This window comes from Diabrotica virgifera, chromosome 3, assembly GCF_917563875.1.
Source record: "Diabrotica virgifera virgifera chromosome 3, PGI_DIABVI_V3a".
Taxonomy (NCBI): Eukaryota; Metazoa; Arthropoda; class Insecta; order Coleoptera; family Chrysomelidae; genus Diabrotica; species Diabrotica virgifera.
The window spans coordinates 75,335,169-75,350,197 of NC_065445.1; the positions used below are offsets into that span (position 1 = coordinate 75,335,169).

The window sequence follows — 15,029 nt, forward strand, 5'->3', positions numbered from 1 at the left end:
ACTTTTAAGCACTTTTAAAAAGCTTTAATGAGTTTTACCCGAAAAGTGTTTCATTTTTTGGTTATTTCATGTTACAATATTCGATTTGGAATTTTACAAATAAGAACAGTCTGTCATGAGCTACAACTTTGCTTTTACTGGGTCAATAGCCTCAAAAAGCCGCCTGAAAACGTGTTTTTTTTTTGTTGAACAATAAACATTTTCACTCGCAAATAATTCGAAAAGTATTGACTTGACCACTTCGGTAGTGACACTAAAAATTACACAGTATCGCAGGATTTCACGTTCATTTAATGGACTATAAAACACACAAGTTTTTGTTACACAAGTCGCATTTAGTAATTTTTTAAAGGGGGCCCCATTTCCAATTCTGCGGGGGGCCCCGACACAGTTTGTTACTCCACTGAATATTGCATCCAAGATGCTGTACGAATACGAGATACCTTATGTCTGGTATCTACGTCATCTCCTGTAATTTTACGAAAATTTGTTATGAAAATAATTGAAATTTATTATCTTGTGGTTTTTGAGGTCGCTGAACACGAATATTGCATCGCAGATGCTGTTCGAAGTACCTGGGACCCTGTATCTACGTCGTCTCCGGAAATTTTATGTAAATCCGTAAAAAAATATGTTTAAACTTGTTATTCCGAGGTTTTTAAGTTTACTGAGAGTTTTAATTATAGGTATACTCAAGGTTCTGACTCTTTATATTTAAAATTTTTTTTATTAAATCTAAAAAAAATTTCGATTTTTTTTATAATTTACCCTCTGAAGTAAAATAACTTACTGATACTCACTGTTGAATTTTATAACGAATTTCCATAAAATTCCAGGAGATGATGTCGATACCGGGCGCCAGGTACCTCGTACAGTATCGCTGAAGTAATATTCGTGTTCAGCGAATTAACAACGGGATTAAAACGATTTTCATAACGATTTTCCATAAAACTTAAGGGGACGACGTGCATACCGGGTACCAGGTACCTCTTACAGCTTCGCCGACCCGATATTTCTGTTCAGCGACCTCAAAAACCCGCGAGTATGAAAATTGAAATCATTTCCATAATTATTTTCTGAGTTGTGAATTTTTAAATGCATTTTCCGCCTACAACAATGCAATTTTCATTTGTCCCCCATGCCAAGTGGTCAACAATTTTCCCGAAGCTCTCCAGAATCGAATGCAAAAGGTTACATAACGATCCGTCTTACTTTAAAAAAGTTACAGGTGTAATGGTTTATTTCCTCGCCTAACATAATAAAAATCAAATATCATATCGATATTATAAAATTGAGAAGGCACAATAATATAAATAGTAATTTGATGTGGTAAATACCAGTAGAAACGTTAAAATTACTGATCTTTTTAAGAGTTATTTGTTGAGTATAAAACAAAAATAAAAATGATCTAGTTACCTCTATAATAATCGGTGTGGTCATTTCGATATTTCCGTATGACACACCAATTGTACCTTGTACTTCGTGATGGGTTTGTTGCTGTTGGTGGTGGTGGTGTTGTTGCTGCTGTTGTTGTAGTCTCGCTTGTTCTTCCCTGTTACAAATTTTATATTAAAGATGGGTCATTGAGGATGTCTGTCACAAAATTATACGACTTTCGTTCATAACTTCGCACCAAAATATATACAGAGCGCCCTCTGTGAGTATGAGCGAGTAACTCTTCACGAAATTGTCGTCAACTGCAGTTACGGTGCGCTTATACTGGCAATTTTTGTGCAATAATTGCTCAACAACAAGAATGGATCAATCTGGAGTAATTAGTGGAGCGATATGGAGGAATCTCAAAAAAATGCAGCAATTGTTTCGGCGTAATCGCCTCTAATAGGGAATTTGCACATGTTTATTACATAATGTTCCGTTTCGTTTAAAAATAAGATTTCCAAAATTTCACCCCTCAAAAATAAAACAGAAGTACACATTTAAAATCTTCTATGTATTTAAATCATTTTAAACGATCGAAAAAGCGCGCGTACACTTGTGACTTCATATCATTATATTTTCTAATGACATTTCTAATGTCTAATTTAAAATTATATACAATTTTGATTACTTTGGAGTCTAACACAGTTTTTGAAGAGATAGTATTGAATTGTGTATGTTTTTACTATGGAAAATAAAAGTAAATATTGTGAAAGTGTCGTTTAATATCATTCTGATAAAGTACAACCATTAAAACCCCCAATAAAATAATTATTTAGTTTACTAGTTGATAAGAAACGGAGTTTAATAGAGTTGTTACAAAGGACATTAAAGATATTTTAGTTCATTCTCAAGGTATTCATGGATGCGAAGCTAAAAGCTAATTTTAATGTAAGTATTTGTTATTTTAATGTAATATCTGTTGTCTGCTTAATAGTTTTTTTAATAAATCAAGTGTATTTTGATTTATTGATAACATTGACAACAGAATCGAATTCCGGCAACTGATTTGGTATGGACACGTAAATCGCATGAACAATGAACGATGGCCAAGAAAGATTTTAGATTATACTCCAACAACTATTCGAAGACGAGGCAGACCCCGTAAATCTTGGAAACAAGGAATAATGGATGATAAGTGTATTTTGAACAAAAAGAACATAGAACTTTTGAATACAGAATGTATATAGATGTAAAAGATAAAAATAATAATTCAATTTCAATTCAGTGAAAAATTTTTATCCTTTTGAAAATATGTGGCCAGCATAAACATATTTACAATGGGTAAGTTATCAGACTGCCCTTTAGAAAACCCCTCTTCGATCATTTTAAATAAATTGTCTTAACAAAAACACTCAAATATTATGAAATATATAGTTCACAGTAACTATCCAAAGATTTATAAAACTGAAATACACCATAAAATGATTACAAGTAAATGAATATAAAACGTAATTCATTAATGGCGCGGAGTTTTATTATAATGATATGCTGTTACGACCAATGAGGGAGAGTTTTGGACTGGTCGCTATAATTTGAATTTTCTCTTGATTTTAATCGTCTTCAGGGGCCAAACGAAAGACAAAAACAACTTTTTTTTTCTTTGATATATATTTTAAATTATGTTCTGTTGTGATTTATAGCATTTTTTCGAATTCAAAATTTTATGCAAGTTCCCTATTGTTCTATATTCCAGCGGGTATAGAAATTGAGGGCAATTTGTTTATATCTTGTATAGGGGACGAGTGGAAGTACCGCGGCCCCAAAGCTGTGATGCGTGCGTCGGCTGCCTTTATCTGTTGTAAATTGTGGCTGTACCTGGTTCAATTAAAATAACGTCATTTTTTCGTGGAATATGAAATAATTGATGGATTCGACCGTTACTTGATGGAAGTTCATTTTATCTAACAATAAAACACTGAAAACTTTTGTTTTCTATATTTCCACAAAATTTATTATAACTATGTGACTACAGCTGTTTCGGCAGAGTGCCTTTCTCAAGTGATTTAGTTTACTACGTATTTGCCTTTTTAAATCTTTAATTGAAGAGGTTGACGTATGGGGAGCTGTTTGTCTCGAGTTGGTCATTCAGAATTATATCTGTATTTTTTAATTTATTAATTTCCATATATTCTAATAAAGATAGCTTAAGGCCTTTATTTTGAATATGCAGAATTTGAAACTCTTCATCATTAAAAGAATGATTATGATCTAGAAGGTGAAGTGCGTATGTAGAAGTGTCTGTTTTTCTATTGTTGAAAGCCCTTTTGTGTTCTGCTATCCGTTTGTCAAAGGCTCTGCCAGTTTGACCGATGTAAGTTTTCGAACAGTCACCACAAGTTAGTTTGTAGACACCACTCTGTAGTTGATTTCTCTTTCGGCTCTTATTGTTCTTAATATATTTGCTTAAGGTGTTGTTAGTTCTGAAAGCTGGTGTTATTCCTTTCTTTTTTATGTATCTGGCTATTTTTGTTGTTATCTTGCCAGTATATGTGATAGAGCAGAAGGTACTGGGTTCTTTCTGTGGTGGTGGACAGGCTAATTTCAGGGCTTTCTTATGGAGTTTTGGTTTAAAATTGTATTAATTGTTTGTTCGTTATAGCCATTGTCTACTGCTATTTGTTTAGTGATGTTCAGTTCTATTTGTTCGTTATAGCCATTGTCTACTGCTATTTGTTTAGTGATGTTCAGTTCTATTTCGAAGTTACTTTTTGACATGGGAATTTCTGTCAGTCTATGTATGTATCATCCTATGGTAGGCTGCTAATTTGTGTTGTGTAGGATGGGATGATGAATTGTATATAGTTTTGTCAGTATGGGTAGCTTTATGATATACGGAGACCTCATGTTTGTTGTGTAGAGTCTGGTAACATCTAGATAGTTTATGAACTTATTATGTTCTGTTTCTATTGTAAACTCAATATTACTATGAAGTGAATTAATGTAAGATAGAAATTGGTCAAGTTGTCTGTTAGTTCCTGTAAAGCATACTAGTATATCATCCATGTATCTCCACCAATATAAGTACTGTTTAAATACGGGATGTTTAGAAATAGTTGTTTCAAGCTAGTTCATAAATATATCTGATAGCAATGGGCTTAGAGGATTACCCATAATAAGTCCTGCACTGTTGTTTGTGTATATTTGATTATTGAATTCAAATTGATTTATGCAAATTTCAAAAAGGGGTAAAATTTCAGATGCAATGATCGGATTTGTACTGTTATGGTGTTCCTCCTACCGAAACTTTTGTTCAAGTTAAAAATCTTTTAGACCATAATAGTACAAATCCGATCATTGCATCTGAAATTTTACAAGTTCTTGAAATTTGCATAAATCAAAACTATTTTGAATTCAATAATCAAATATACACAAACAACAGTGCAGGACTTATTATGGATAATCGTCTAAGCCCACTGCTATCAGATATATTTATGAACCAGCTTGAAACAACTATTTCTAAACATCCCGTATTTAAACAGTTCTTATATTGGTGGAGATACGTGGATGATATACTAGTATGCTTTACAGGAACTAACAGGCAACTTGACCAATTTCTATCTTACATAAATCACTTCATAGGAATATTGAGTTTACAATAGAAACAGAACAGAATAAGTCCATAAACTTTCTAGATGTAACAATTACCAGACTACACAACAAACATGAGTTCTCCGTATATCATAAATCTACTAATACTGACACAACTATACACAATTCATCATCCCATCCTACACAACACAAATTAGCAGCCTATCATAGCATGATACATAGACTGACAGAACATCATTAAACAAATAGCAGTAAACAATGGCTATAACGAACAAACAATTAATAAAATTTTAAACCAAAAACTCCATAAGAAAGCCCTGAAATTAGTATATTCACCACCACAGAAAGAACCCAGTACCTTCTGCTCTATCACATATACTGGCAAGATAACAACAAAAATAGCCAGATACATAAAAAAGAAATAAATAACACCAGCTTTCAGAACTAACAACAACTTAAGCAAATATATTAAGAACAATAAGAGCCGAAAGAGAAAACAACTACAGAGTGGTGTCTACAAAGTAACTTGTGGTGACTGTCCGAAAACTTACATCGGTCAAACTGGCAGAACCTTTGACAAACGGATAGCAGAACACAAAATGGCTTTCAACAATAGAAAAACAGACACTTCTACATACGCACTTCACCTTCTAGATTCTAGATCATAATCATTTTTTTAATGAAGTTTCAAAGCCTGCATATTCAAAATAAAGGCCTTAAGCTGTCTTTATTAGAATCTATGGAAATTAATAAATTAAAAAATACAGATATAATTCTGAATGACCAACTTGAGACAAACAGCTCCCCACTCCTCAACCTCTTTAGTTAAAGACTTCAAAAAGGCAAACACATAGTAAACTAAATCACTTGAGAAAGGCACTCTGCCGAAACAGTTGTAGTCACATAGTTATAAGAAATTTTGTGGAATTATAGAAAACAAACGTTTTCAATGTTTTATTGTTAGAATGATGAAAAGTTGTTCTCTTTATTTGTTGCAGTTCGTTTGCATCCTTGTTTGTGGGATAGCAAAAGTTCCGATTTTAAAGATCGCTTGCTGAAAAAATGATGAATGTGCTTCTAATGGGTTGGAGCTTGAAATATATCCCTATTTTGTATGAATCTCCAGTATCTAGGAATCTAGAGTAACTTAAAATACCAATGGGGTGGGAGTGTTATTAAGTTGAATGGGGCTACTTCGAAGAATGCCACCATCTGCATGATGAAGAATAAAGTACTGCTTAGTTATAAACGAAGATCATAATTTTTGACAGACCTTATATATTTAACAATCTCTGTCATTATATTATTTAATCATCAATAGCTGTAAATATGTTTACCTTCTCTTCTTGACTGATCCAGAATGAAATCGCCCTCCTTCCCCTCGTATCCTATTCATTGCATGTCTATGCCTTGACTCGTGAAGATATTTCTGAAAATTAGACAATATATTGTTAATAAGTTTGACGAAAAGATACATTGACAACAAAATCAAACTAAATGTATCAGCTATCATGGAGCTACTAACACTTTGCACAGATAACTTATTGTCAAATAAATAAAGACTTCTAAAAACAAAATTTCGGATTAGCTACGGGCTCATCCATATCTCCATTATTAGCTGATATATTCGTGAAGGATTTCAAAAAAAAAACATTGTACACAAACAACCGACAGTATGGTGGAGATATTTAGATCATCTGTTCTACATTTGGCATCACGGACAAGAAGGATTGAATAAATTTCTGTTGGATATCAACAATCAAGAAGAATCCACTAAATTCACCATAGAACAAGAAAACAAGAATTTATTTCCTTTTCTAGATGTGCTAATTACAAAAGAAGACACAGGATATGCAACCAAAGTCTATAGAAAATCAACGCACACGCACACCAACAGACATTAAAATTACCAATTGTATTTCAAGAAGAAAAAATTACCAATTGTATTTCAAGAAGAAAAAATCTGCTGAGAAAGGTTTTACAAAGGTTTAAAACAAGGAATTCCACAATATTGAAGAAACAACAAAACACCACAAGCATTGCAGAGACTCCCTCACAAGAAGGGATTCAAAGGTTACAACAATACCATATGTAAATGGATCATCAGAAAAATTGAAAAGAATCGGAAACAAGTGGTTCCATGACATCTCGTAACGCGACAGTTCGTAACCGGACAAATGGTCACGGAAAATTCGTAACAACGACAGTTCGTAACGGCGACACTTCGTAACGGTGACAGTTCGGAACCATACAAATTCGTAACGTCCAAATTAAATTATTCTGTTTATTTTTGTTAACGTGGAAACTAACTGTTATTACAGTTATAACTGAAATTATGTTTATCAATTTTATTTAACGAATCAGTATCAGGTTACACATTTTTAAGGCATTTCATATTTTTAAGGCATTTAATACGGTAATTATAATCTTTCCTTTACAAAATGTTTACTTGGATAGTTGGGAATGTCTGAAGACGGTTGTCGGCTTAAAGACTTCACGAATTACTTCATTATTCCTTTGTCTAGGTATATGCAAATTTAAGGAATAATAAGAGAAATAAACTTTAAAAAATATTGTTCAAAGTTTTTATGTATTTAAATATTTATTTGGGTTTAAAAACTTTTAATATATTCTGAAACACGAAATATAAAATGTTTTAAACATGTTTATCCCGGTACTGATTCGTTAAATTAATAAACATAATTTCAATTGAGTGGATCAGATGCTAAGGGGTACAAGTGACAAAATATTGAAAAATGAGTTAAGCGCATAAAATAATACTAGATAGTAGTAAAAATTTAGTGACAAAGAGATACAGTTGAATTAAACTACTGGTGACGATATCTCGCAAGTTCTGGTTTGACTACTTACAAAATATTTGAAAAGAGTTGGTGGCAAACCGGTGTAACTACATTTGTATCCCTTTGCCTCTAAGGTGTTGGATATTATTTTTAGTGAATCATTTAGCATCTTTGTAAATCGTGCTCTTAAAAAACTGTCCAAAATGAGTGAAATAATAACACAAAATGTACCAAGTAATTGTTCATAAATAAAAACGTTTAATTTTTACGTAATTTTTCATTTATTTTAGTTTAAGAATTTAAGAAATTCGTAAGGTAGGTACTTAAGCGGCAAAGAGAAACAAGTGCCAAAGGACCAGGCAACACTCCTTATGGAAAAGTGGTCCCGGTCAAATTTGATGAAAGTTTGGTCAATGATACTTCTTGATGTGTAGATTAAAAAAGTCCATGGCACCTGGGTCTGAATAACTACTATTCTCGATTTACAGCCTTCTGAAGTTATTGGATTCGGGTGCTCGGTTTACGTTAAGTGCACTAATTTACGGTCAAGTGAACGAAAATATTTATTATTAGAAGAAGAGAAACTCATGTTACTCATACATACTTGCGTGTTGTATATGAATTCGTGGTCAAAAATAGTTGGATCGTATTTTAGTCTTCAAAAAATCTCCGAAAAGTCTTCAGAAAACTAAAGAAGTGCGGTATAAAAGGTCGATATAAGCATTATCATGTTTTCATGAATGCTTCTCAGTTATGGAATACCAGCAAAACTACAGTTCCGCCTTATCTTTAGAAAACTACTGAACAGTGGCGGATCTAGGGGGGATGGGGGTAATTCCCCTCGTAATATGTTCCAGAATAATTAAAGAAAAAATTGTTGAAACATAAAAAATACATTAGTTGACATGAAACTTGTCCCGCATATAAGATATAAGACAGGTAGACATGGACTTGATTTCAATACAACAAAAAACAAAGTAAAAGGTAGTTTGTAAATGCTAAATATTAATTACAATTGTCTATGGAAAAAACGGGTTTAAATCATCTTCGACTATTCGTATGTTAACATTTTGCTGATTTCGGTTAGATGCACCATACGTCGTGTTAACTAACGACCTATAAGGATATTTAACATTGGGTTGATGTCTTGCAAAGCCTAAAAACCATATAAGACACTGGTGATATGAGCACAAGTACCTACAGCTCTCGCACCAGATTGACAGGTACAGTAGTACCCGTTAACCGGTTCTTCTACAGGCTCATCTTCATCATTATCTTCATCAACCGTATAGGAAATGAATACTTGGTGTTTTGTAGCTTGCCGAAACCTAGAAAATGTTCGAACTCATGAATCCCGGTTTATCCATATTCTCATCAATTTGAAACTCTTCGTCGTTTTCTCTTATTATTTTATCTTGTATGTAAGATGGTGCCAGTTTAATTTGATATATCCCAATCGTAAGGTCTTTTAGGTAGTCTAAGTCGAAAACAGGAAAGTTAGCAAAACATGATTATGAAGCCTTCTCCATTGACCATTTCTTCTATATGATTATACCTAAGTATGAATATTATAGTTGTTATAAAAATAACCCTACAAAATTATTCTCCATAATATTTTGTATTAAAAAGCTCATCATCATTGGCTGTAGAACCCCTGGTGGACCTCGGTCTGTTCGAGAATCAGCTTCCATTTAATTCTATCCTCCGCCTTGGTTTTCCAATTTCGTACTCTTAACACCCGTAACTCATCTTCTCTGGTCCTTAAATCGTACTCTGGGCCATGGGCGCCCATGCCCATGGGTAGGGAGGCCGTGACCCCCCTGGCTTTTCGGGTGCTTTGAATTATATTGGTTATTCAAAGTATACAAAATATAATGTGCAACATCTTCACGTTTGCCACCCCCTAAAAATTTTTATATGGGCGCCCGTGCTCTGGGCTTACGTCTTTTCGTCAAGCTATCCACTCTTTGGTTATAAATGTGTTTTGATGGCTCCATCTCGTTCATTTTCGTTAAATAAAGTTATTTCATTAATTCTGGAACATGTTACCGGTGGAATTACCCCTATTCTGGTATGCTGGTATTACATAACTGAGAAGCATTCATGAAATCATGATAATGCTTATATCGATCTAGCAGCACATTTTATACCGCACTGCTTTAGTATTCTGAAGACTTTTCGGAGGTTTTCTGAAAACTAAAATACGATCCAACTATTTTTGACCACAAATTCATATACAACACGCAAGTATGTATGAAGAACATCAGTTTCTCTTCTTCTAATAATAAATATTTTCGTTCACTTGACCGTAAATTAGTGCACTTAACGTAAACCGAGCACCCGAAGCCAATAATTTCAGAAGGCTGTAACTCGAGAATAGTAGTTATTCAGACCCAGGTGCCATGGACTTTTTTATTCTACACATCAAGAAGTATCATTGACCAAACTTTCATTAAATTTGACCGGGACCACTTTTCCATAAGGAGTGTTGCCTGGTCCTTTGAAGCAGAGAGGTACAAGTGCGAACATTTTTTTCCAAATTTCAAATATTTTGAATGAAAATAAATACTAACTTTACAAAAGCTTTTACAATTAGATAAATAAAAGGTATAAAATTAATTCAAAATAAGTACATAAGTGATTAATTCGCTGTAGAATTTACTATGTAAATTTAACTTTGACTTCGTTTTTCTCAATTAAACCATTTTGTCACTTGTACCCCTTAGCATCTAATCCCCTCAATTATAACTGTAATAACAGTTAGTTTCCACGTTAACAAAAATAAACAGAATAATTCCATTTTGACATTACGAATTGTCCGTTATGAATTTGTATAGTTACGAACTGTCGCCGTTACGAATTGTCCGGTTACGAATTGTCGCGTTACGAGATGTCTGGTCACGGAAACAAGTACATCACAACAACATTCAAACTAACCAACACTCTGAGATCAATCATGTCCAAAACCAAACCCAACAACAGACAAAAAATATCCAAAAACTGCATCTATAAAATATCCTGTGAATGCAACAATTTCTACATGGGAGAAACTACAAGTGTCACGGTAAACGAGCATGAAACATACATCAAGAACACAGACTTGCAGAAACCACAGATGTACAGACTTCCATTGTACAGAATACAATGGAAATACGCATCAATAATCATGAAAAAAATAGGCATGAAAAAGCGAAAAGTCAAAGAAACAACCCCTATGCTGTGGCCTACAATATCGAGACCTAGTATGTCAATTTTGAAAAGACATAGATACCCTAACAAAAAATGGGTTATACATCTTCCCAGAATTTTTTAAAATATTCGTTTTTGAGAACGATTTCCGGAGTGGAAATCGAAATGATAAACATTAGTTACTTAAAAATATCATTTTGATGACACCAATAGTTATGGCGTAGTCCCATATAAACAACGTATTTTAGACACGATACAAGAAAGCAGTTTCAGAACGATATTAAAAATGTACAATATACAAAAGGTAAAGTTTTCAATCCTAATAACATTAGTAATATTGAAAAATATTAAAAATATTACTAAAAGATTTTTAAATTGAAATCTTTTTGGTCCATTTCCCTAGTAACACCCAAGCCTTCTAAAATTTGCAAGCCAGATGGATGCTGCAGTGAAGACAAAGGGAGGGAATTCTAAAAAGTTGCAATTCACAACCCCCGTCTGCAGCTTGGTAAAGTTCCAACGGAAAATGGACCTAGTTACTCTATAGGAGTAATACTAATATAAAATAAAAATGTATACCATTTTTATTCAGTTGCAATGTGAAGGCAAAACAATCTTATTTTCACTTACTTTTTTTTCACTTACAGGGACTGCGCTCCCTGTTCTAAGTGAAAAATAAGATTGTTTTGCCTTCACATTGCAACTGAATAAAAATGGTATACATTTTTATTTTAGTCTACAATATAAATTTAAAATATTATAATTTTTTCATTAAAAAAATCTCACCGGTCTTTCTTTGGGTATTTTTCCCTCAGACTCTAATTTAGCTCTAGCTTGCCTCCTTTTGAGAATCCTTCTATATTGCTTTGCGTTTACATATAAAGGTTCTTCTTCCAAAAACTCCGTTCCTGGGATTTGTACTCTCTGAAACTGTTGACCACTTGCACTTGGTACCATCTAAAAAACAAAGTAATGTAAATTAAAAATATATACCATGACGAACAAGATTCATTAGTACTATAATCGTTCAATAAGTGTTTCTTCTTCTTGTGGCGCTGTCTCCTTTAGCGGAGGTTAGCAACTACACTGGCAAATCTGTCTCTGTCCAATGCAGCTCTAAACAAAGATGTTGAATCAAGGCCGGTCCAGTCTCTAATATTTCTAAGCCATGAAATCTGGCGCCTACCGGGACCCCGCTTTCTTTCAATCTTTATAGGAATATAAGAGTAGAAGTTCTATCTTTTCCATGACCTGAGTCTCCACCATGAGTTGCCTCCCTACAACTCTAGTTAAGCCTCGACGAGGCTAATAACCGGCACGAGACAGTGATGAGCACGCTAATAACCGGCAAAATAGCTCAAGAGATGGAAAACATAATACATTGCGAAACAAAAAGAGATGAAACTAGTGGAGGTGGAAATTATCGTTATAAACGTATTAATTAACATTAGATTACATAGTTTCTCACCTTTAGACGTCTGTTACAGGAGTATTTTATAAAATTCTACTGTCACAGTGACAGTTGTCATACTCCTCTTATACGTCTAAAGGTGGGAAACTATGTAATGTAATGTTATTTTAGACGATTATAACGATAATTTCCATCTCCACTAGTTTCATCTCTTTTTGTTTCGCAATGCATTATGTTTTCTATCTTTTGAGCTATTTTGTCGGTTATTAGCGCGCTCATCACTGTATAGCATAAAAAATGATTCCTCGTAATCATTTCGAAAAAAAAAAAGAGTTTCGAAAAAACAACACCAAGAGATCAAACAAGAGATCAAAGTTGGGTTGGACGAATTAGTTTAAACGTAGCTGTTTATCACCAAAGGATGAACAACTATACGGTTTGCTCCGTACATCATAGACGGTTTTATGACTGTTTTGTAGAATTTTCCCTTCAGCTTCATTGGAATTTTTCTATCACACAACACACCACTCGCTTCTTTCCCCTTCATCCATCCAGCCCTAATTCTACTGCATGCATCTCCATCTATTTCTCCATTACTCTGTAATACCGACCCTAGGTACTTAAAACTATTGCTTTTCACAATCATTTCACCATCCAAAGATGCCATTTTATTTGTAGTAACTCCATCTTTAAATGAACATTCCAAATACTCTGTTTTTGTCCTACTAAGTTTTAAACCTTTTTCCTCCAGAGCTTGTCTCCACTGTTCCAGTTTTTGTTCTAGGTCTCTTTCACTATTTCCTATTAACACTACATCATCAGCATACATTAGACACCATGGAATGCTACCCTGTAGTTTCGCTGTTATCTGGTCCAAAACTAATGAGAATAAATAAGGACTAAGCACCGAGCCTTGGTGCAATCCTACTTTCACCTGAAATTTATCAGTCTCTCCCACACCTGTCCTAACACTAGTCGTTACTCCCTCATACATATCTCTCACAATCTTTACATATTCGCCAGGGACTCCTTTCTTATTGAGTGCCCACCACAGAATCTCTCGAGGAACTATCATATGCTTTCTCAAGATCAATGAATACCATATGAGCGTTGGTCTCTTTATTCCTGTATTTTTCCATCGCCTTACAATGAAAATTGCATCTGTTGTTGATCTGTCCTGCATAAAGCCAAATTGATTATCGGATATTTCGGTTTCTTCACGTATCCGTCTATCAATTACTCTCTCCCATATTTTCATGGTGTGGCTAAGTAGTTTTATAGCCCTGTAGTTTGTACATTGTTGTGTATCTCCCTTGTTTTTGTAGTCAATAGTAGTTGTCATATTTGCTGAATAATTCCTTCATTTGTTTGTATTTTTGACTCGTCCACGTTTCTTTACCTATTATGTATACAGTTGTTTAGGTTAGGGTGTCTGTATTATCTGCTTAGTATAACTCATGGTTGTTTCCTTTTTTGTTGTTCCTTTGGTATCACTGGTTCGTGATTTATGACAACGATTGATGTTAATTCGTGGTCTTACTTTGCTGGTCATTAGTCCATTGAGAAAGTATTACCTTTGGTTAATTAGCATATCATTTCATTTTGTTTGTGAATATGTCGTATAAAGATAATAGATTTTTCTATTTACAGACATGTTAGTGGTTATATCTTTTGTGGTTAAGTGTTTTTAAGGACTAGCTATAAGGAATTCGCTTGTAGTTCACTTACTCACGGTTTTTGCTGTAAATTGTAAAGAACCGATTGGATTGACATGAAATTTGACATACACATAATTAACATGTCAAGGAAAAAAAGTGATATTGTGCCGATGTGTGCTTTTGTACAGGGGGTGAGCTTTATTTGAGATGCTAATTAGGAAGAGATGTTGACGATTTTTTTGTAGATACCAAAAAATAAGAGAGACCAACATTATTTTGAGCATAACTTACTTTTTATGTTATAAACTAAAAAAAAAAAAAACAAAAATAAAGCTTTTTTTAAACACTTTAAAAAAGTTATAATAAGCTTTCCCCGAAAAGATTTTTTTCACTTTTTTTATGCTAGATTTTTGCTGAGAATATTTTTTGGATAAAATACTTACTTTTTGAGTTATTTGCGAAAAACTGTCTAAAAATGTGTTTTTTTTTGTTGAAAAATGAACATATTCACTCGCAAATAACTCGAAACGTATTGACTTAGTGAAAAAACTCTATAGAACAAAAGTTGCTAAGTAATCAGTTTATCCAGTTCCGGACTTATTTTGAACGTATGTTTTTTCACCCCCATGAAGGGGTGAGTAACCTCCAGGGCAAAATCACACATCAGCACAATATCACGTTTTTTCTTTGACATGTTAGCTATGCGTATGGCAAATTTCATGTCAATCCAAGCAGTTCTTTAAAATTTGGAGGTTTTACAAAATTTTACCGTCAGTGAATGGACTGTTGTTAATTTTTGTTATTTTTGGTTTAACACCAAGCACATACAGGTAGAAAAAATCATGTAAATGGTAAAAACATAGTGTAGCAACGAAACCCCGAGAAATTGATCCTGATAGCACGAAAAAGAAGGATTAAAATAAGCAACACAATACATGACCATTAAAATAACACCTGACAATGAAAATAATATTGTAATAG

At 33.6% G+C, this 15,029-nt stretch overlaps 1 protein-coding gene and 1 long non-coding RNA gene across 4 annotated transcripts in view; both read right to left on the reverse strand.

Annotated features, from left to right (window-relative positions):
• The window catches only part of LOC114335518 (nuclear transcription factor Y subunit alpha), a 45,825-nt gene that overhangs the window by 13,126 nt on the left and 17,670 nt on the right, over positions 1–15,029 (reverse strand). For all 3 annotated transcript variants that reach the window (XM_028285772.2, XM_028285770.2, XM_028285771.2), the window contains exons 5-7: positions 11,766–11,936; positions 6,327–6,418; positions 1,417–1,552 (exon numbers count right to left, since the gene is read on the reverse strand). In XM_028285772.2, coding sequence (XP_028141573.1) covers positions 1,417–1,552; positions 6,327–6,418; positions 11,766–11,936 — 399 coding nt within the window. The remainder of the gene's footprint in view (positions 1–1,416; positions 1,553–6,326; positions 6,419–11,765; positions 11,937–15,029) is intronic.
• Positions 1–15,029, reverse strand: part of LOC126881143 (uncharacterized) — a 44,269-nt gene that overhangs the window by 13,126 nt on the left and 16,114 nt on the right. The gene's annotated exons all lie outside the window — the stretch shown is intronic.